The sequence below is a fragment of the Leguminivora glycinivorella genome, chromosome 7, assembly GCF_023078275.1.
Source record: "Leguminivora glycinivorella isolate SPB_JAAS2020 chromosome 7, LegGlyc_1.1, whole genome shotgun sequence".
NCBI classification, from domain to species: domain Eukaryota; kingdom Metazoa; phylum Arthropoda; class Insecta; order Lepidoptera; family Tortricidae; genus Leguminivora; species Leguminivora glycinivorella.
Genome location: NC_062977.1, coordinates 25,372,718 through 25,397,814, shown reverse-complemented (window position 1 = coordinate 25,397,814; position 25,097 = coordinate 25,372,718). Strand labels below are relative to the sequence as shown.

Here is a 25,097-nt window from a genome sequence, read left to right as displayed (position 1 = left end):
GTACTTTTTTCTGCCACCAGCAAGTTGAAGTTTTTATGGATTATGTGGCACCACATTAGTAACTATTCTAAAAAACGTAGATTTTTATATATTTTACAACTCAAACCCCTTTCCTCATTCCCCGGTCTCTAACCCTATATGTGATTAGGGTTTTTTTTAAATATTTTTAGCACCTACCTACTATGTTTTAGGTATTTCAAACACCACAAAAAATAAAATCCTAAGTACCTACTTTATGTTTAGATATTACTTAAATAACTGTAAAGCAGGTCAGTCACAAAGCTTCGTCGCTGAAACGCAATCGCGAGTGTACATCACCCTTATCGTACAGTGGGCGCGGATTATTGTGCCGCCGTATATTTATGGCGCACTTTACATCCTCAGAAGAGGAAACTAGAGTGATGGTGATTGTTATTAGACTTACGGGTAATAATTATACTCTCTTTCTTCGATAATAAATAAATAAATAAATACATATTGGAGATACTTTACACAGATCAACTTAGCCCCAAACTAAGCAAAACTTGTACTATGGGTGCTAAGCGACGATATACGTACTTAAATAGATAAATACATACTTATCTTGAAATAAAAGTATGGAAACGGATTAAATCGCGTATAATGAATTTAAAATTCATCCCGACGTTTCGAACTCTTTACAGCGTTCGTGGTCAACGGGTGACTGAGGAAAAATTACAATGTGCAAAAGCTACCCACATACAAGAAATATTAACGAACCATGACCACAAATAATATAGATTTCTAAGGCAGGTTCACACACTATTAATAAAGTTAGTTATACAATATTCAAAAAATTTACCATTACTATGTTAAAAAATAATTAACCAATTAATCTACAGAAAATTGACAAAGAACAAACTGCAAATGTCCAACACCATACAACACAAATGCCTCACAGCCTTCGTCGTGCTTGTTCCATTATCAGATGTACTACTGGATCCCAAGCCGGTGGAAAAGTAAAGCCATCCTCTCTATTAAAGTTTGGATATTTCTTGATCTCAATGGCCTCTCGCAACATTCTGGGTATATATCGCTTCTCCTTAGAACCAGAGGCTTGTCAAACTTTATAGCATGATTGACTTTATCCATGACATGTTCAGAGACTGCAGACCTAAACCTGCGATTTAATCCGTTTCCATAGTTTTATTTCATGAGTAACTATCGCGGTAACCGAAGAATATTACATACTAAACTTATCTTCTTCAACCTAGCGTTTTCCCGGCCTAGCGCCAGGGTCCGCTTTCCTGCTCAGCCTTCTCCACTTTGCCCGGTCTTCGGCATCCTGAGGGGAGAGATTGTTCTCTTCCATGTCCGCTCCCACTACGTCCAGCCAGCGCTGCTTAGGCCTACCGCAGCCGTGTGACCCAGGGCCTTGGACAGTGAGGTTGAGGCATCTGTTTCCGACGTAGTCTACCGGTCTGCGGCGTATGTGACCATACCATTGGAGGCGACTTTCATGTAGCTAAATACATTTTTATATATGATAGAAAACATCCAGGACGCAGGAACAAATATCTGTGCTCATCACACAAATAAGTGCCCTTACCGGGATTCGAATCCAGGACCGCGGCTTAGCAGGCAGGGTCACTACCGACTAAGCCAGACCGGTCGTCAAAAAATAATTTGAGTCTAATTACGTCCCACTGCTGGGCACAGGCCTCCTCTCACGCATGAGAGGGTTTTGGCTATAGTCCCCACGCTAACCCAATGCGGATTTGGGGTTTCTTTGAATTTCTTCGCAGAAAACGCAGGTTTATCTCGCGATGCTTTTTTCACCGAAAAGCGAGTGGTAAATGTCAAATTACATTTCGTACATAAGCTTCAAAAAATTATTGGTACGAGCCAGGGTTTGTATTGATACCGCGATCTCCGGATTGAAAGTTGGGCGTCACATCCTCTGGGCCAGCACTGCTTTTTTAGGATAAAAAACCATTTTATTTTCCGTCGTGTCATGTCCGTGGTAAACAAGCACACGGCCTGTCTGGTGGTAAGAAGTCTCAGTCACGATTCGTCGCTGAGCTAACACTCGCGTTTATTGTTGTGCCGCCGTATATTGGGTTGGCACAAAAGTAATGACACACTCTACAAAACTCTATACATTTCCTTTCTTAAGTTAATTGTTTTCGATAATATTCTAGTATGTTATAGAACATTCTAGGTACTTCTAATGTGAGAGTATATAAAGCCGCCCTCGTGATTGGTTTAGTTAGATTGAAATAAAATGGACGAGCGACAAGTTCGAACACTTTACTTATACGAGTACTTGTTAGGCCACAGTGCGCGGGCTGCGGCTGACAATATCAACACTGCATTGGGCGCTGGAAGTACAAGCCATGCCACGGTGTCCAGATGGTTTGACCATTTTAAATCAGGAGACAGGAGCCTTGAAAGTCAGTCACGCTCAGGGCGACCACCTGCATTCAATGATGACGATTTACGCCGCGAACTACAGTCGAATCCTGATGCTACTACTCGTGAATTAGCGGAAGCACTTAACTGCAGTCACCACGCTGTGGAATACCATCTGCATGAGCTTGGGTATCGAAAAGTTTTGGCTCGATGGGTACCGCACATCCTTACCGACGCCAGTCGTGCAGTCCGTGTCGCCATCTGTCAATCACTTTTGCTGCGACCCCGACGTAAAGAGTTTTTGACTGATCTGGTTACGGGAGATGAATCATGGATTTATTATGAGAACGATACATGTCGTGCTTTTTGGCTGCCTCGAGCAGAAACGCCACCAACTCAACCGAAGCTGAGTCAAAAGAACCGCTTAAAAGTTTTGCTTTGTTGTTTCTGGGACTCGCAAGGCATGCTGTTTCATGAACTATTACACAATGAAACTGTAAACGCTAACAAATATTCAACACAGCTCACTGAACTATCTTCTGCTATCAAGAAAAAACGACGAAGACGAGCCACTGTAATTTTACTACATAATAACGCTCGACCTCATGTCGCATCTACCGTTCGCCAACAGCTGCAGAACTTGGGCTGGGAGACGATACCCCACCCACCTTATTCTCCAGACCTCGCACCATCAGACTTTCATTTGTTTAGAGCCCTGAAACGACATTTGCGGGGTAAACAATTCAATGATTTCCATGATGTACAGGTGGAGTTGAACAACTTTTTCGAGGCACAGCCATCAGAGTTCTGGGCGAAAGGCATCCAAACTTTGCCGGATCGTTGGCAAGAAGTCATAGATGCTAATGGTGATTACATCATCGACTAAGCTTTTTGTATTGTAATAATAATAAAAAATATAAAACGTAAACCAAGTGTCTCATTACTTTTGTGCCAACCCAATATTTATGGCGCACTGTAGGTACACATCTTCCATAGGGAAGGGATGGTGATGTTTATGGGGCACTATTACTAATTATACTTTACTTAGGTACACGTAAGGAAGCAAGCGAAGAAGTTTAAAAAACATTGGATTTATCATGCCGATACTGATATTCAACAGTAAGTACTCACCGCACATAGGGGTATTTCACTAAAAAAGCTAGCCAAAATTATTTATAAACATTTCTGAAAGTAGCTCTATTGTGTCAATACAAATATTCTATTTTTATTTTTACTTATTTATATCGACTGGGCCAGTAATAGTAAATAGTAACTTGTGTTGATATTCCATTCATATTAAAACACGACCGATTTAATCGCCACTACTTTCAAATTTACTCATTTTCGCACTTGTATCGCACTATATCGTTCAGTACAGATACGTACGTACGTAAAGTGGTTAATTTTTTGTCAATTGGAAATTTCAGAGGACCACCAGTACTGAAAAGAGTCGTAAGATACGTGCGAAAAGTCGTACGTTATACGTCACGAATTTCTGGACTCTTTTTTCCGCACTTGTATCGTAATGTTGACAACCGGTCTGGCTCAGTCGGTAGTGACCCTGCCTGCTGAGCCGCGGTCCTGGGTTCGAATCCCGGTAAGGGCATTTATTTGTGTGATGAGCACAGATATTTGTTCTTGAGTCATGGATGTTTTCTATGTATATAAGTATGTATTTATCTATTTAAGTATGTATATCGTCGCTTAGCACCCATAGTACAAGCTTTGCTTAGTTTGGGGCTAAGTTGATCTGTGTAAGGTGTCCCCAATATTTATTTATTTATTATTTATAAATGTTATACTACCATATATCTTTCTGCCTGTCTACGGCCATTATTCTACACACTCAAAATCAAACCTCTAAAATGAGCGGCCATTTTCTTAACCGCCATTACGGATTCACTGCACATGCGGTAATTTAATTTACTCCCACGGGAGTTGGTAATTACTTGTGGACTTCATTTTTCTTTTAGTTTTGAGCAGGGTCTATTGAATTGTGGGTAGTTCGAGGTATTCGTTGATGTAAAGAATTAGAGTAACAATGGTGGCGAATAAAATTAAATATACACGGACCTTACATTGCAAGTAGAATAACCTAACCACAAAATTAAAATTTTGAAAAACCCTCGACATAGTGGACCGATTTTCATGAAACATGGCTAAAGAACACTCCGGACTAACTCAGTTTTCAGCAAAAAAAAACTAAATACAAGCCCATAGTACAAGCTTTGCTTAGTTTGGGGCTAACTTGATCTGTGTAAGGTGTCCCCAATTAAAAAAAAAACTAAATCGGTTCATCCGTTCGGGAGCTAAGATGCCACAGACAGATACACACACACAGACAGACAGACAGACAGCAGACAGCTAGACACGTCAAACTTATGACACCCTTTTTGCGTCAGGGGTAAAAAAAGCGGCTAATTAAAAATGTTCGTCGCGAATGATTATCATGCCATGTCATTTTTAACCCCCGACTCAAAAACGACGGGTTGTTATAAGTTTGACGTGTCTGTCTGTCTGTCTGTCTGTTTGTGTGTGCGTCTGTCTATGTCATGGTAGATCCCGAACGGATGAAACGATTTAGATTTAAAGCTGAATTAGTTGGGAGTGTTCTTAGCCATGTTTCATGAATATCGGTCCACTAGTTTTTTTTTTTTCAAAATTTTAATATACAGAAAGCTGAATTAGTTGGGAGTGTTCTTAGCCATGTTTCATGAAAATCTGTCCACTAGGTCGCGGTAGGGGGTTTTTTTTTTCAAATTTTTGATATAGTTGTTGGGTTAATCAATTTAGGTTAATGAATTTCACTTTTTTTCTCTATTGCTAACTTGTTTGAGTAGTAATTAATATTCTAACTATCCCAAGATAATACCGAAAGTTGTAACTTCAATCAGTCTTAATAAATTACATACACCAAATCAATTTCAAAGGACCCAGACTTAATCAGAGCCACTCGCAAACCGTCCAGTCTTCATATAAACTTGCGTCTTGCACAGTGGTCCGGCGAAGTGCAAGTCGGCACAAAACGGCCCACCTTAATTTAGTGACCGGTAATTAACCCCCCTGCCCAGTGGGGGCTGACTTGTGTATTTTTGTCTCGTAAGGGTGGGATGAAGTGGATGTTTTCCCTTTAGGCGTTTTTTTGAGGTTGTAAAGATTTTATAATTCAATCAATTTTGTTTATTCGATTCGAGTAAGTAACTTGATTCTAATAGTTGATGTAATTAATTAATCATACATAGTTTTGGGATGCAAAGTTATGTAAGTACATACTTTCTTATTGAAATTTCATTATTAAAAAATAATAATACATTTCATTAATGGATTTCAAGAATTAGTTTAATTTTACCTATTAATCAGTGCTTCCTGAGAAGATCAGACTTATTTTAATACATTAAGCCAGCAGTTATCGGTCATACTTGTCTTTTCCAAAACAAGTTCTAAAATTTTAACATCAAAACCATTCTATTTCCTTTTATTGACAACTCGACGTGAAAAAACCTCTAAAATAGACAAAGTAACTATTCGCTTTTACCAATATTAAAACGGACCGTCCATCCAAATTAGCGGTTTGACATATAGAAGCATATTTATGAATTCATTGCCCGTCAATTGATACAGACTTCTGCTTTTATTTATTTCTAAAAAAATCCCCACTGTTGAACGTAATTAAAAATAGGGCACGTCATTTTTCCATTTTGCTCTATTGGGGTTTTATCGGTGTGTTTGTGGTACATTGCGTGTTTTGAACTGGGTTGGTGGAAGATTTGTTTGTAAAACGAGCAGTGGATGAGAGTTGTGAGGTGTAAAGCTTTGTGTATGACGTGAGGTGATTTTTTGGAATAAAAGGGAGGTCTTTACACCGTCGCGTATAATATTTTTTTAGAAAAATGTTACATAATATTGAGAAAAATAGTAGTTTTCTTGTAAAAAGTGTGGGTTTTTGTGTTAGTTGCTGTAGCCGAGCCACGTTTAGGTTTGTAAAAAAAAAATCTTATTACTTACATATTATCAAGCATTTGTAATATACTCGTACATATGTTTCAGGGCTGCAAGGTTATTGTAAGGTTGTTTTAGTGGTAGCCGTCACTCATGGGTTGTTGCTGTAGTGTAGGGTATAACAAAATAAAAAATACGATATTTTACTATACAAGTGCGGAAAGAAGGAACTTTGAAACGAGTGGCGTCAGATTAAAACATGACTTACGAATTTTCTTTTCGCACGTGTATCGGACGACGTTTTTCAGTACAAATGGCCCTTTGAAGTTTCGACCAGGGTACGTACTTACGTAGCCAAACGCTCATGATAATAGGCACTTCATAACCTGTTTCTTAGCTATCTATCTCTATCGCTCTTGCGTATTGTCGCGACAGAGCCAGACTGCATTTCTGTCGGCGTCTGGCGTCGACGATTGCCATTCGAAAGCCACAAGAAATGAACCGCGGGCAAAAAGCACCGTATGTACTGAAAATATACATTTTGCTACGTAACTGTGTAACAGCGGCCATATCAAACGAATTGGCGTGTATTGTCACTGTATTGCGAGCCTGACGTTTGGCCCTAGAGCCGATAAAAAAGCTTTCCGTCACGCGGCTTTACATTTTTATCGTCTCTGTCATGCGTTTGATAGTTGGACAGCGTTTATAAATACGAAAATGACATTTTGTTTTGATGCAGGTTTAATTTAAATGTATTTTAATAGTTTTAGTTGAAATAATTTAAGTTTTTGATTTGTTAAAATATATGGACAGAGTATGCTTAGTAAACGTATTTTGGATTTTAGTTATTAAATAAAATAAAATAAATAAAATATGTAAGTATAATAGGAGATTCTCACACAGATTGACTGAGTCTCACGGTAAGCTCAAGAAGGCTTGTGTTGTGGGTAATCAGGCAACGATATATACATAGTATAGGTACAAATACTTATAATACATGGAAAACTTCCATGGCTCAGGAAAAAATATCTGTAGGTACTCATCACACAAAGAAATGCCCTTTACCGGGATTCGAACCCGGGACCGTGGCTTAATAGCAGGCACGGTAACTACGCGCTAGGCCAGACCGGTCGTCAATATTACCTTTTTTATTGAAAAGTTTTGGTTAAGTACACTAACAACGCTTATGAGTATTATAAAGCATCAGTTTCATTTATTTTACCATAAATTAACATAACATAAGCATCGTATGTCAATAAAATTTATAGTATTATGTTAACAAGACAACTGAAAAGTTATTTCAAATACGTATTGATTAGTATTATCTTAATGTTGCCCATTTAATTATTTTTAAATTATATTAAGTTCATGTAATAAAATTACTTTCATGTAATCTCTTTATTTCCAATGATTTTGTCCTTCGCCTTTTAAAAACAGTACCTATGTCAATGATATCTGCCTCTTTCAAGAATTTTAACCAGCTCAAAGCAACGCCACCAACAAACGAAAGATAATTAAAATATTTCATAAAAGACACTTTGTCACATCCACATTTGAAAAACGTCGTAACCCCAAACAATTCGCAACTGCACTTACGTCCTTCCTAAAACGATAAAAAATCCCCTCAGTGTATCATAGAATTAAAGGCATTCAGATAACACACGTGACAGTTGTCGCATGCAGACTCCCCTTTCTCAAACCTTTAAATAAAAAGATCTTAAGTATTTCACACTTCGTTGGCGCTTACGTCATTTCATAATAAGCTCTAGAGTACGTTTGACGCGGTAAAAGGGTGTATGTGTGTAAGGTTTGGTTGGCGCTTACGTCGTTTTCAATTGAGGTGTGGATATCACCTCTGGGTACAATCGGGACATCAATGGCGTCTTTGAAGCTCTGTGTGACGCGTGGACGAAAACTGTGGACTTGTCGCGTCTAATAAATATGAGAATTTAAAAAAAGAAGGAAAAAAGTAACACTTCCAGAAACTAAAAGTTTTACATACTTTTATATTAGTACGCTTGTTATGTGAAACAGAAATAAATAATTGAGCGCTATTGTTATGATATATTTTATTCATTCGAACTTCTCCAATGGCCCTCCGAACTTCAGACCTGGCCCCGTAGCCGAATGGCATTTCTGCGACGCGAAACGCAATCGAAACGCCACAGAAAGGTAGTCTGGCTCTGTCGCGCCAATACGCAAGATCGATAGAGATAGATAGCTACGAAAGAGGTATTATCGTGAGCGTTTCGTGAGCGTTTGTGCATCGGCTAAGCACACTGACAAGAAGTGAACCACTTCTCGCCCTACTGCGTAAAAAGAGCACCATCTGTACTGAAAAATATCTTTCACATTATTTATAAAATATATATAAAATAAACTGCATACTTATTACCCATAAAATAAGCCATCTCGATCTTGAAATTAACTACTTACGAACCAACTGTAAGATGAGTCCAAGATAATTTAGATAATTCACCATATCATGTAATATATAGCCTATATGTATATGTAGCCTGTGTGGTGACGGGTTAAGAATTTCACCACCCCCTTTCTTCCCGTGGGTGTCGTAGAAGGCGACTATGGGATATGGGTTAAATTGTGGCGTAGGCGAGAGGCTGGCAACCTGTCACTGCAATGTCACAGTTTCGTTTTCTTTCAACCCCTTATTTGCCAAGAGTGGCACTGAAGCTTTAGTAGTTTCATGTGTTCTGCCTACCCCTTTATGGGATACAGGCGTGATTGTATGTATGTATGTATGTATGTATCATGTAATTAAATTCTACTATACCTATTTGAGTAGGTAAGGTACAATCACAGCAATAATATTGCACAAAAAGCAGCTCGCTAAAATATTTGATATTATGCTTATTTCTAGACTAAAAACCCTTTTACAATTTAAGTGTAAAAAACAATAGAGTATTTTTTTACTTTGACAGTTGTGGCAAAAAATAGCTGCTATAAATTAAATCATTTATTTCAGGAAACTTTAGTCCATAGGTACACATATTCACAAATAAAGAAAATTACAACACAAACTGAGGTACTTATATCAAATTAAATTAAATTAAATCAAGGATATACATTTAAATCAATTTCACTGTGCACTGATTCATCAAATAATTCGATAACCTACCTATTCGATAAAATACCTCGTGCTTCGTTATTACGTTATCTCTAATCCTAAAAAAACGCACTATACATATAAGAGCGTGTCAGGTATTTATGCAGCCTTCTTTTTGTACGACATTATTGCCAGTGACTGTACACAGTGGTCTAACCATGGGAAACGACGATTAGAATACGTTACCTTTAATAAACAAAAGAAAATTGCGCGCACCCAAACAGAACAATACAAAGTAGAATAATTACCGAGCCCCGCGGCGAGGCAAGATAAACCACGATAACCTTTGTATTAAAAGATTTATTTTTTATTCAATTAGTCTGTTAATATGAATAACGTCTTTGCTTGCTGCGGACGTTCCTTTGAAATGTTAAAATGCGTTTCATGGAATAATTGTTTTTGATTTTTGTCCGCGCCCGGGACGGCGGGACCACTGGGGAGTAAGTAGTTGTGTAAAAATCACGTAGAAATAAAATTGATAACAGTAAATATTGCGAAAAATATAATAGGGGTACAGATTACAAAAATTAAGACGAATAAAATGTTATTACGAGTATAGCTATATTTATTTTGATGTGAATAAAATATCTATTGTTACGCAACATTTTAGATGTAATTAAAAATTCATTTTATAAAAAAATTTTTTGATTTCTGATACTGAAGGGTAATTGAGGGTATTCCTATACATTTTTTATGACAAGTATAGTAACCGTAGCATCACTTTGAATGACATCTGTTTTAGTTTATGTAAATATATGTTTTCTATTTAAAATATTCTGAATTAGGTACCTACTATTACTATTAAAATTAAGTAAGCAGATACTTATTTCCTTACCAAATGACTATTTTATGCTAATAAAAAGGTTTTTTTGTAACATGTATTTTTAAAAAAATCGCCAATTTCCCTCCAGCCAATCAAGTGTCACCAAAATTAACATTAATTAAAAAAATCCCTCAAAATTACGTATACCAATTAATTAATATCAAAAGGAGGCAAAATTAAAGGCCAAAAACCTCATTCGTGTAAGGTAAAAGCATAAATGATTGTACTGACATCTCATTAGCTTAGCGGGAAACGATACGCCCGCGGCACTATTGCGGGGCGCGGGCTACAGGCGGTAGCGGGGGAGGCGGCGGGAGCGGATACAAGGTATAGGGACAAGTAGGTAAGTATTTTTTTTATTGAGCCTAGACAGTAAACTTATGTTAGCAGAATAGGCTAGTTTCCTATACTTAAAATAAAATATTCTATGCAGTGCACGGAATAAAGCACCACATAATTAGTAGAAAAATATGGACAGAAGTTATGTTTAAACAAAATTTCTAATACTGTCTATGCTTCAAACTGTATGAAAGCTACAAATGTAATACTTATATACATCTCCAAACTTAATATTAACAAACACTGTCGCGATCAAAAATATTAGATCTCACGCTCCATTTACTAGATTTCCGAGGGTTCGGAATACTGGAATGTTTGAACGATAGGGACAAGCGCAGATAACGAAATTTTCATTTTAGGTTTTCTCAGTCGAACCTCTGTCTGAACACTCACGAAGGGATCCACTCCAGTGGTGATGGTGATCATGTTTCGATATCTCCCGAAAGAAAGTACAAATATCCGACACGTTCGTGCCACCTCAGGGCATATAATCCATACCAATATTATAAATGGGAAAGTGTGTGTGTCTGTTTGTTTATCCGTCTTTTACGGTAAAACGCAGGGACGAATTGATGTGATTTTTTAAGTGGAGATAGTTAAAGGGCTAGAGAGTGACATAGGCTATTTTTGTCTCTTTCTAATGCGAGCGAAGCCGTGGGCAAAAGCTAGTATATAATATATGCAACATATTAATGTTGTCTTGTCACTGTACTTTACTAATAATAAATCAATTTGTTTTTTTGTCATGCAGAAACGTCTACGAGCGATATTATACAAATTTTTAGGGTTCCGTAGTCAACTAGGAACCCTTATAGTTTCTCCATGTCTGTCTGTCCGTCCGTCCGTCCGTCCGTCCGTCCGTCCGTCCGTCCGTCCGTCCGTCCGTCCGTCCGTCCGTCCGTCCGTCCGTCCGTCCGTCCGTCCGCGGATAATCTCAGTAACCGTTAGCACTATAAAGCTGAAATTTGGTACCAATATGTATATCAATCACGCCGACTAAGTGCAAAAATAAAAAATGGAAAAAAATGTTTAATTAGGGTAGGTCCCCTACATGTAAAGTGGGGGCGGATTTTTTTTTTTTTCATTCCAACCCCAACGTGTGATATATTGTTGGATAGGTATTTAAAAATGAATAAGGGTTTACTAAGATCGTTTTTTGATAATATTAATATTTTCGAAAATAATCGCTCCTAAAGGAAATAAAAGTGTGTCCCCCCCCCTCTAACTTTTGAACCATATGTTTAAAAAATATGAAAAAAATCACAAAAGTAGAACTTTATAAATACTTTCTAGGAAAATTGTTTTGAACTTGATAGGTTTAGTAGTTTTTGAGAAAAATACGGAAAACTACGGAACCCTACACTGAGCGTGGCCCGACACGCTCTTGTCCGGTTTTTTAAATTAAAGGAAAAATGGAAAAATTCACACCTCAAAGCAAAGGCAGATGTCGCAGTTTCGAGTCCTGTCGGAGGTGTGAATTTTTCCTTTAATTTAAAAATATAATAATAAATAATCAAGTTTGTCTATTAAATTTCATTTCTCGCGCGGTTTAAACTCGCCCGCCGCTCGCGCCTTGCGCCACCCCCGCATAGAGTTCACCACATATCTGTATTTTTGCCCGATCAAAGGAGCCTTGTGCATGACGTGCTTTTGAACCGATGATCAAATTAGCAGAGCTTCCTTTTTGAGCAAAAATGTGTCTGTCAGATAGAGTTGTAGTTGTAAAGCTAATTAAAATTATAGAGATCGAAGCGGGTGGAATATCTCAACACAAAGCTACTACATTGGTATTTTGTGCGTGTAACAAAGAATTAAATTACCTTATGGCACAAACGCTCACGAAACGAAACGCTCGTAGATTATCTACCTCTCAATTGGGTATTAGCGTGACAGAGCCAGACTACCTTTCGCGGCGTTTCGTTTTCGTTTCGCGTCGCAGAAATGCCATTCGGCTACGGCACCAGGGTGGCTAGCCGAATGGCACAATCGCTCACGAAACGCTCACGAAACGAAGCGCTAGTAGATATCTATCTCTATCGCGCTTGCGTATTGGCGCGACAGAGCCAGCGGCGTATCGCTTTCGTTTGGCGTCGGAGAAATGCCATTCGGCTACGGGGCCTGTTTATTACAGATATATCGTAGGAAATTTTTAACCCCCGACGCAAAAACGATGTGGTGTTTTAAGATTAACGTGTCTGTCTGTCTGTGTGTCTGTCTGTGGCATCTTAGTTTTCGAACGAATGAACCGATTTACATAACGTTTTTTTTGAAAGCTCAATTAGTCGGGAGTGTTCTTAGTCATGTTTAATTTGATGAAAATCGATCCACTATGTCGGGGTTTTTGTTTTTCAAAATTTAATTACACAGAGTGACTGACCCTTACGACAAGCATATATCGTCACTACTTTAAAAAAAAACTTGTATCTTCGTCTGTCAATGAAAAGAAAATTGTAGTATGTATGGAATGCATATTGACTTACTGCGTTTTAACTTTGAGGAACAGCGTGAGATACGAGATTTTTTAAGTGACGATATGAAGGCTTGTTGTGGATATTCTGACAACGATATGTATAATATACAAATACATATACATAGAAAACATCCGTGACTCAGGAACAAAATATCTGTGCTCATCACACACAAATGCTCTTACCGAGACTCGAACCCAGGACCGCGGCTTAGCAGGCAGGGTCACTACGCGCTAGGCCAGACCGGTCATCTGGTTTGGTTGACTGTACATTGACTAGTAGACCTTCCATTAAATCAAATTTAATATCTTATAATATCTGTACCTAAATATTAACATATCAATACCCATATAAATTACGTCCCCAAATCGAGCCTTCACTGATATAATGACGTCACACGACGTCTATTGAATGTCAACTCCTATACATCATCACCACTCTTAAAACATCCTAAATACATTCACAACACTAAGCCAAAACCAACTTTTAACTAACTATATTTAAAGTACACTTTAGGTTGTATAGAAAATGGTGCATGTGACATAGAGTTGATATAACCAACGTTGATATTTGAGTCACGCAGGCATTTTATAGTAATTCCATAACTTTGTATGTGATATCGGGACCGGGGTGTTTAGATGTATCTCGGGATGTAAAGTCTCAGATTTGGACCTTTGGAATGAAACGGGATGTGAAGGTGGTAGTTATAGTAATGAATAGACGGTCAACAATCTTGACACTAAAAAAGGGGACATACTTTTTACGACTTTGAGAGCTGATATCTCAAAAACCGTTCACTTTAAGAAAAATGTTTTTAGAAAACTTTATATCATTTTAAAAGACCTTTCCATTGATACCCCACACGGGTATGTACATCGAAAAAAAAATTTTCATCCCTCAGTTACATGTATGGGGGCCCCACCCCAATTCTTTTTTTTTACTATTTAGTGTCATAATTTTGTAGCGGTTCATACAACACATATTCCCATCAAATTTCATCACTGTAGTACTTATAGTTTCCGAGTAAATCGGCTGTGACAGACGGACAGACGGACAGACGGACAGACGGACAGACGGACATGACGAAACTATAAGGGTTCCGTTTTTGCCATTTTGGCTACGGAACCCTAAAAAAGGATAATTTGAAAAATGTAGGGCTCAGCGGCCAATTGGCTTCATAGAACGCGTGCCTTCCTGAACTTTGGCGTTGGCGTAATCATCGCCGACCCATAACACTTAAAAATTGACTGTAAATGTACGGGCAAAGATTTCATTCCCATAGAAAATTTTAATTACGCGCTTTTTTTAGTCTTAATCTATCTAAATAATTATATAAAAGAAGAAGCTGACTGACTGACTGACTGACTGACTGACTGACTGACATATCAACGCACAGCCGAAACCGCTGGTCCTAGAGATTTCAAATTTGGCACGTAGGTTCCTTATATAGTGTAGAGGAGCACTAAGAAAGGATTTTCCAAAATTCATCTCCTAAGGGGGTCAAATGGGGGTTCAAAGTTTGTATGGGGAAACAAGATTAGTTTGACTATTTTATTCGAAACTTCACAGGAAGATTCCTTAAGACATATGACTGAATACGTGTTTCAGGTTTTTTGAAAATTTAACCCCTAAAAGGGTGAAAAGGGGGTGATAAAGTCAAAAAATCAATATGGGTATCGTTTTTATGGTTTATCGGGTCGCTGATCACGATAAATACAACGTTTTTAAAATCTAACGAGGCGGAAGTGAAATACCTTCTCCCCTGTTGTGGTGCAATGGGGTTTAAATATCAAAAAAATATATAAAAGAAGATATTGACTGACTGACTGACATATCAACACACAGCCGAAACCGCTGGTCCTAGAGATTTCAAATTTGGCACGTAGGTTCCTTATATAGTGTAGAGGAGCACTAAGAAAGGATTTTCCAAAATTCACCTCCTAAGGAGGTCAAATGGGGGTTCAAAGTTTGTATGGGGAAACAAGATTAGTTTGACTATTTTATTCGAAACTTCACAGGAAGATTCCTTAAGACATATGACTGAATACGTGTTTCAGGTTTTTTGAAAATTTAACCCCTAAAAGGGTGAAAAGGGGGTGATAAAGTCAAAAAATCAATATGGGTATCGTTTTTATGGTTTATCGGGTCGCTGATCACGATAAATACAACGTTTTTTAAAATCTAACGAGGCGGAAGTGAAATACCTTCTCCCCTGTTGTGGTGCAATGGGGTTTAAATATATAAAAGAAGATATTGACTGACTGATTGACATATCAACACACAGCCGAAACCGCTGGTCCTAGAAATTTCAAATTTGGCACATAGGTTCCTTATATGGCGTAGAGGAGCACTAAGAAAGGATTTTTCAAAATTCTCCTCTTAAAAGGGTGAAATGGGGGTTCAAAGTTTGTATGGGGAAACAAGATTAGTTTGACTATTTTATTCGAAACTTCACAGGAGGATTCCTAAAGACATATGACTAAATACATGTTTCAGGTTTTTTGAAAATTTGACCCCTAAAGGGGTGCAAAGGGGGTAAAGTCAAAAACACAATATGGGTATCGTTTTTATGGTTTATCGGGTCGCTGATCACGATAAATACAACGATTTTTAAATCTAATGAGGTGGAAAAGAAATTTTCTCCCCTGTTATTGTGCAATGGGGTTAAAATATCCAAAATAGCCATAAGTATAGCTTTAGTTTTTATCTTTACTTCTGGTTCAAGAGATTTCAAATTGACACGGAAGTTCCTTAGAGGAGCACTAAGAAAGGATTTTTCAAAGTTCACCTCCTAGCATGATAATTTGACAGGGGCAAGGACAGGGACAGGGCCAGGGACAGGGACAGGGACAGGGACAGGGACAGGGACAGGGACAGGGACAGGGACAGGGACAGGGACAGGGACAGGGACAGGGACAGAGACAGGGACAGGGTCAGGGACAGGGACAGGGACAGGAACGGGATAGGGTTAGGGATAGGGATAGGGATAGGGATTGGGATTGGGATAGGGATAGGGATATGGATATGGATATGGATAGGCATAGGCATTGGGATTGGGATTGGGATTGGGATTGGGATTGGGGTAGGGATAGGGATAGGGATAGGGATAGGGTTAGGGATAGGGATATGGATAGGGATTGGAATTGGGATAGGGATAGGGATATGGATAGGGATAGGGATAGGGTTAGGGATAGGCATTGGGATTGGGATAGGGATAGGGATAGGGATAGGGATTGGGATTGGGATAGGGATAGGGATAGGGATATGGATAAGGATAGGGATAGGGATAGGGATATGGATAGGGATAGGGATATGGATAGGGATAGGGATAGGGATAGGGATAGGGATAGGGATAGGGATAGGGATAGGGATAGGGATAGGGATAGGGATATGGATAGGGATAGGGATAGGGATAGGGATTGGGATTGGGATAAGGATAGGGGTAGGGGTAGGGGTAGGGGTGGGGATAGGGATCGGGATCAGGATCGGGATCGGGATCGGGATAGGGATAGAAATAGGGATAAAAATAGGGGACGGGGACGGGGATAGGGATAGGGGAGGGACGGGGACAGGGACGGAACGGGGACGGGGACAAAGATAGAGATAGGGACGGAGATAAGAATAGGGATTGGGGTCGGAATAATCGGTCGGCAATCGATATTTAGGCAGTGTAAAATGCAGGTGGCCCAGTGGGAAGGTATTAGTAAGTAGGCATCGGCGAGTATCCTGAAATGAAATGAAATGAAATAATTTATTTGCTCAACATACACTGGTGTTGTAAATTTACATGTCAGTATTTTAATTGTATTACATGAAGGTATGTTCCACCGTAATTGGCATGCAAAATCTTACATTAACTATTATAATTATTTACAGTATTCACACAATATATTTACATTTATAATTAATTATCAATCATATCATAAATATTAATGTTATAACTTTAATTAATAATACAAAATATATTCTCATTATTTTTAATTATACAATTTATCAAAATATTCATTTAAATTATAAAATGGCCGAGTTATCAGGTATGACTTTAATTTTTTTGAGAAATCGTTAATATTATTACATTGCTTAATGTCAGAACTTAAAAAATTGAAGATTTTGATACTATTATAATCCATACTTCTTTTAAAATGCACGTAATTTTTACACTCGGGCAGTTGAAAATCCACATTGACTTTACATAATCTACGTGGTCTATTGCCACTAACACATGCGAAATTGGATTTATTTTTGTAAACAAAAATACATATTAAATATATATATAGCGATATTACCGTCAATATTCCATGTTTTATAAATAGCGGACGGCAATGTTCAAGAGGCTCCGCTTTTTCAATATATCTAATAGCCTTTTTCTGCAAAATAAGAACATGGTGCACGTGAACACTATTGCCCCAAACCTCGAGGCCGTATCTTACTATACTTTCAAAGTGTGCAAAATAAACAGTTTTAAGTACCGAAGAGTTTAACATTTTGGAGAGGTTTTTTAAGGCATAACAAGCACTGGCTAGTCTTTTTCTTATAAGACTTATATGGTTTGGCCATCGCAACTGTGAATCTAGTTGGACTCCTAGGAATTTGACATTGTTGACTTTTGCTATAGGTAAGGGTAAGTCATAAGCCGAGCTGTTCGTATGTCTTAAAAAAGGGAAATACAGTGTTTTGTCCATGTTAACTTTCAAACCATTACATTCATCCTGCATCCGTAAACTATTACATTCAATGTGCTGTAAGAAGATCGTTGTTTGCTTGCCTTTTATATGTTTACGTTTGCAATAAGTATAAGCAAAATGGAAAAAATTGTAAGCGATAATGCAAGGAAGTACTTTTTACCCTACCGACCATAGCGTCGAGATACTGGCTATGTGGGTTGTATGAAGTTTCCCCAGTATAAATATTTATATAGGTAAAATACATACATATTCGCACCTACGCTGTGGTCGCTGTGTAACAATTCTACAATCATTGCAAGAACTTCTTTTAAAACAATATTAATATGTGTAAGGTACAGTCAGCCAAAACCGGACCGTACAGCAAATAGATCAGTTACAATGGCCCTCCAGTCGAGAATTGCCCCGCTTTACCTTAATCGAAATAATCGCGGACAGATGTACCTACAAAGAAACCTACGGATCCAAATGAAAATCTTATTTTTTGTAAACGTTTCAATAAGAATACTTTTATTACGCGGGCGAAGCCGCGGGTAAAAGCTAGTATTTGATATTTTAAAATTTGTCCTACTTAAAACGAAGACTTTTGCTCTCGCTCGATCAATCTCATGTGATCTATATAGATCAAGAACAAATTAATACTGGACTGACAAAGCCCATACAAAAAAGCGTACCCCTGAAATATATGGGCCTCTTCGGTTTAAAACTAGATGGCGCTGTTCGCAGCCCGGAAATAGCCAAAATCATATTTTCCCCAAATATTTTTGCGTGTTTCTATTTTTATAAGAACAAATGACATATTTCTTTATTTTAAAATCATGATATCACGTAACGTCAATACACATTTTAAAAAAATCAGTGTAGTTTTGATAGTATTTAATAGGTGGCGCTAAAAAGTCGAGGTACGATTCAAAATCAAATCAAAATCAAAATAATTTATTCAGCAAATAGGCCACAGGGGCACTTTTACACGTCACATGTACATAGGTATTTAAAAAAATATTTAAAATTGAGTTGAAATTACAATTGATACTATTATATACTAATTCTAAGTTCTAACTAAAGTTAACTCTATACAATTAATTAGAGATGTAGAAGGTCTCTAAATGTCGAATTACAACCAAGAACTACACTAAATTTTAATATAAAAAGTACAAATACAAAAAAAAAAAGTCTAAAATTACTTTAGAGGTGCAAATGACTCTAAATGTCACAACTAAAAATAAAATGTATATCTACTTAATCTAATTCTCCTTAGAGATGTATATGGTCTCCATGAGTCAAAATCATATATTTAAAATATTCACTAAAAGAAAGGAAACAAACGACAACCGAACAAAGTGTCCTAATTTAATAAAAATTAGAATTATTACTAAGTTATAACAGCCCCAGTAAGCTTAAACAGACCGGTCTTCACAGACGGCACCCGTTCACGAGTATGACGCGTATCTCAGCCATCGCCTCCCTCAACCTTTATTCGGGAAGGTGGCGACCCGATCAACGACGCCACCGCAGCAAAGACGTTTAAGTGTGCATGACATGTTCAAGCTGCCAGGCTAAATTAAATATTCAAATAATAAAACATAGCTGTAAGACACTATATTCTGTGCTCGTATGTTACAAAGGAAGGAAATATAGATTTATACAATAAAATTAAAGTAAGATAAACATTAAACATTCATCATTCTTAGTATGAAGTATGTAAATCCTATTATAAATAATCCCTGATATAGATCAATAACTGCAAACTGTACAGTGTAATCCAAAGAATCCATTTAAATGATGACTCGTTGCACAATTGACCTCTTACGCCACAATTTGTTACATACGAATCTTGTTTGATTTTCGTTTTTTACGTTTTTGCTCATTTTACTTTCACGGGCGCTTCAATTGGTACGTCATATTTTTGGATCTTTATAGAGCAGATGTTACGTACCTATTTATATTACACCACTTTTTTGTACTAGTGTTAGTAACAACCTGTCTGACGGTAAGGAGTCACAGTAGTCTATTAAATATATCTTTATTAAAGTCATGACAATATATGATTTCATTACAATCGTAATATGTCGTGCTTAGACGACATAAAATAACATTTTATGCTCTAGAGAGATTTTCTTCTCAGCCCAAGGTAATCGGTCTCAACAGCCAAAGAGTTAAAACATATTGCACAATTTTATTGAGCAATAAAACTGTGTAAATGACAAAACTTGTTATATTATTTTATTGTTGCTACTTCTCCTTCTTTCATTGCCATTCCCGAACGGACGTCGGCGACCACCTTTGCCATTTATCTCCTGCTTTTTGCCGTTCTTGTCAGTATGGCTGCGTTACTTTCATTAGTAAATTTTTTCACAAACGAATTCAGAATTTTTGCTATAATTTATTAAAATGTTGTATTTTCTGTCATTAAATTTAGTAAATCACATAAAAAAGGAGTCGATTATCGTTCAAAAATGTTTGACTTGGCAGAAAACCAAGCGTCTGAAACTCTGACTGATCACATGTTGAACTGTAAACAAAAAAGAAAAAGTTACTTGCCGGGAATTGATTATGTATTATTTTCGCTTTACTAGAATTTCGTGGTGTAAATTGCCGTGAAAAACATAAATATTTCCTCGCAATCGAAGTGAAAAGCACAGTGTACAAGGGCATAAATATCCATTTTTACCCTCGTCGACTATTTAGGTCTTCTCTTCGTTCAAACAAAAAAAATGCCTCGGCTAAAAATGGGTCACTTTATGTCCTTGTTATACAATCTACTACAAAAATGTTGCTAGTAAGTGCATATACATATAGTAGTGTTCAGAATAAGCTAAAATTTTACTTGAGATTGAAAAGTAAAAATGAATAGGCTAGTTTTCTTCGATTATCGCGTCGGGACCTCAACAATAGGTTAGTATCAGGAATGCATTTTAAAAAGACACTGAAGTGACGTTCCGAAATCTTCACAGCGTGGTGGTAATAGCATTAATTGAGTATATCTGGGTGAATCCACGTAAAAGTAGCGTGAGTTACGACTCCATTGATTGTTTATTTGAACTACAGCTGCAAATGAAAGGATCTATGCATATATCGGGAAAGTAACACTTATTTAGAGATAGATTATCACTTGAACTCGTCGTGAAAATCGAGACCCTTGTTACTCTTGCCGCGGATTGACCCATCTACTTATTTTTTTTTAATATTTTAATATCAACATTTTATTTATTTAAAGCCAGTTTCGAGTTTCATTTACACTAAATATACGAAAAAAATATACAAAGAACCAGGTGGTAATAACCACTCCGCAAATCTCACCGACAATCACACCGGTTTTCGAATGTGTTCAACCTTTTTTGTCCCTTTCCCTCTTGACCTTTGGCATATGCTTGTTCACTTTCTATCACGTTCACTCGTCAAAATAATGAGTGCTACTATTTTAGTTAACCTTCACAATTAACTTCGTTAAAAACGATTAAAAATTATCATTTCTTAAGATAATATAATTATAAGTGTTTTTTTATATATTATTCATTTTACTACTTCTAAAGTTATACTTGGGTATATGACATGCATTTGAAGCAAATATTTATTTATGTATTTTACATATTTTTTATATTTTACATTTATGTAGTTTTGCAGGCTTTAAGCACATTTGATAAATTAGTTAAGTATGTAATTGTTATTATGTATGTACCAAATTATCATAAAACAGTGTTCGAAGTACCAATATAAATATTCACTTAAAACAATTTTGACACTTCCAACAAAACGTATAAACACCGCACTTAAATGTTAATTTACAAAAATGTCAATTACCCCGTTCTTGAGAGTAATAATGATAAAAAGTATAAAAGCCGTTATCCGGCGTTCAGTCTCTCATAAATTGCTGAATGGATCGCGATGAGATGCTGATGTGTAATTAAACTTTAAGTCGGAACGTAATGAGGAGTAAGGTCCTTGTCTTTTGACCTTTTTGGTGCCTGAAGAGTCAGATATAGTATAAAGGAAGTAAATTAACTTGGTTTCTATAAAAAAAAAGCATTTAAATAAATAAATAATTGGGGACACCTTACACAGATCAACTTAGTCCCAAACTAAGGAAAGCTTGTATGGGTGCTAAGCGACGATATACATACTTAAATAAATGCCCTTACAGGGATTCGAACCCAGGACCGCGGCTTAGCAGGCAGGGTCACTACCGACTGAGCCAGACGTCGTCAATGGATATTTAGATAAATAATTTTAACGATGTCATGCATATCACTAAAAATAATAAGTAACATAATTGCTTTTAAAGTAAAACTTATGTCAATTTAAGCAAATAATAAATTTAATACAAAAAAAAAATACTATCTTGGATGAGACTTGGATTAGGCTTATATTTACAACTTTAAAAAATTTTACCGCTTAAAATAACCGTATGTTAAGTAACCGTATAGTGACGGGTTAAGAATTCCGCCACCCCCTTTCTTCCCGTGGGTGTCGTAGAAGTCCACTGTGGGATGTGGGTTAAATTGTGGCGTAGGCGAGAGGCTGGCAACCTGTCACTGCAATGTCACAATTTGGATATCTTTCAACCCCTTTTTGCACTTGGCACTGAAACTTAGTAGTTCATGTGCTCTGCCTACGCCTTTATGGGATACAGGCGTGATATAATGCATGTATGTATGTATGTTAAAATAAGCTACTGGTTGCAATGCTTATACTGTGTAAAAGTGCTTGTATTTCTTGACCTGGATTACTTCTATCATTAACTCCGACTTTCGATACCTGTTTTGGACACTTTAAGGTTTTTCGTATTACGTGCAGGTAAATAAGAGTTACGTCAACCTGTCATCTCAGGTTTTATAAAATAAAGATTTTTGATACGAAATGTATAAAGTAAACTGAAATAGATATCATACACGAACGAAAAAACGACAAGTCACACTGGTGGCCGAGCCGGGAATCCCCGGGTCTTCAGCTTACGCAGCTAACGTCATTACCACTAGACCACCCGCCCGCCACGATTTGGAAGACCCGGGTTCGATTCCCGGCTCAGCCACCAGTGGGCCTTGTTTTTTCGTTCGTGTATGATATCTATTTCAATTTATACATAGTAGTGTGACTATTTGAAAAACAACAAATCAAAAAAATAATTGATAAAATAATTTGTTTGTTCCCTATTAGTTTTATAAGTATAAGTCAAGTAACGATTCAAATATCTTATTACAACTATTTCAAGTACATATTTGTTTGACTTTTACTTTTGATACTTATTTCGGTCACGTTTAGATTTTTAACACCCGACGCAAAAAAGATGAGGTGTTATAAGTTAGACATGTCTGTCTGTCTGTGGCATCGTAGCTCCCGAACGGCTGAACCGACTCAGATTTAGTTTTTTTGTTTGAAAGCTGAGTCGATCGGGATTGTTCTTAGCCATGTTTCAAGTAAATTGGTCCACTTAATCGGGGTTTCTAACAAAATTTTAATTTTGTGGTTAGGTTATTGATTATGTATGTTTGTACAGAATAAAGATCTCACCTATCTATGTACTCATAACATAACATTTACATTTGAAGGTTGACTGGAAGAGATCCCATTAAGGGATAAGTCCGCCTACATTATATACCTATTACTGACTCTGTCCCCTGTGTCCCTTTTGTTTCCTTTATGTACAATAAAGCTTATACATACATACATACATTTACAATTAGTTAAATGTTTATTAAAATAATTAAAATAATATCTGATCCGACATTGCAGTGCATTAGCTATTGAAATTGTGTACGAAAACACTCACATACTACCAGTTTCCTGGATAATATCGTCGTTTCAGTAATTCGCAAAAAGAACCTATATCTTCTCGAATTGGTAAACTATTTGGCAAAAAAACCCCCGACAGAGTGGACCGATTTACATGAAACATGGCTAAGAACACTCCCGACTAACTCGGCTTTCAAACTAAAAAAAACTAAAACTAAATCGGTTCGGGAGCTACGATGCCACAGACAGACACACACACAGACAGACAGATAGACAGACAGACAGACACGTCAAACTGATAACACCCATCGTTTTTGCGTCGGGGGTTAAAATTCAGGGCTTAGGTGATCAATTAATCAACTCACCATCTGTATCCTGTGCAACTCATCCATGGCCTCCGGCAGCAGCGGCTTCACCGAGTTGATCTCCATCATGGTCAAATGATCCAGCCGACCGTAGCTCCCTCCCGCCGACACATACACAGACAGACGGACAATCACGTCAAACTTATAACTTCTTAACGACTTGCTCCAGCGCCTCCCGGAGGCCGACGTCTTTGCCGACGGTTTAGGGACGTTTATGAGGCGGTTCCCCTTGTTTTGGCATAATTGTACAATCAAGAATTATTTTTAGCATAATCTATATTGGCATAATTCACCTTTCGCATAATCTGTTTTGGCATAGTATAGTTACGCATAATTTGTCTAGGCATATTTTTTTTTGTCCTGATATATTTCATGCATAAAAGTTATTCGCCGAATGGTTTTTATGCATAAATTATTTCTGCATAACATGGTTTAGTCGAAATTTACCACGTAGAATTTTTATCGTAGGTAATACTACTATATTAATGTTGCAGTTCTAACCTAACCTTACCGAAATTCTTGACAAAATGTTGTATTTGTTGAGGTCACAGTTCTAACCTAACCGAACCGACTCTCTTGACAGCATTTAGTATGGGTGGATATTCTGATTTTAAGAAATAATATGCCAAATACAATTATACGAAATAATTTTATTCATAAAAACCATCGGCGTTAACAGAATTATTCGAACTTATTTTCGGACAAAGTAATATTCGTATTATAACAGATTATGACAAATAAGTTTTCTGTCAAATTAACATTCGGCGAAAATCGATTATGCGAAGTCTGTTATGCGAAAATCGTTTCGGACAATTAAAATTATGCCAAATAGAGGGAACCCTTATGGGGCATGTGGAGCTGCATCTCAACAATTGCACTACATAGTTAGAATTATATTTTTATGTTCCTAATATCTTGTATGACTTTTATGATTTTTGTTTTTCTTTTACTTAATGTTTTTATTGACATTCAAATTAGAATTAGTTTAGAATTGATACTGGACGATTAACGTTTAACAATCTTGTATAATTAATGTGTAAGTGTTTTGGTTCAGCACTATAAACTTGCATGTGATTTTTAAGACTCCTTATTCCTTAGAGCGCTCATCAATTTCACGAAACGGCCATCGATAGATGGCGTTGGCGCTCGGTACGCGAGCACCTGCAACTCAACGCGCGTTTCAACGCCGACACAAATAATCTTGATAGTTTTGAATTAAATTGGTAATAACATAATTTTCAATTTTATACGGGGAAT

The 25,097-nt window shown here is 37.1% G+C and overlaps 1 protein-coding gene across 1 annotated transcript in view; it reads right to left on the bottom strand.

Moving 5' to 3' along the window:
• Positions 1-23,909, bottom strand: part of LOC125228098 — a 47,199-nt gene extending 23,290 nt beyond the window's left edge. The window contains exon 1 of the mRNA XM_048132546.1: positions 23,841-23,909. Coding sequence (XP_047988503.1) covers positions 23,841-23,909 — 69 coding nt within the window. The remainder of the gene's footprint in view (positions 1-23,840) is intronic.
• Positions 23,910-25,097: the final 1,188 nt, after the last annotated feature.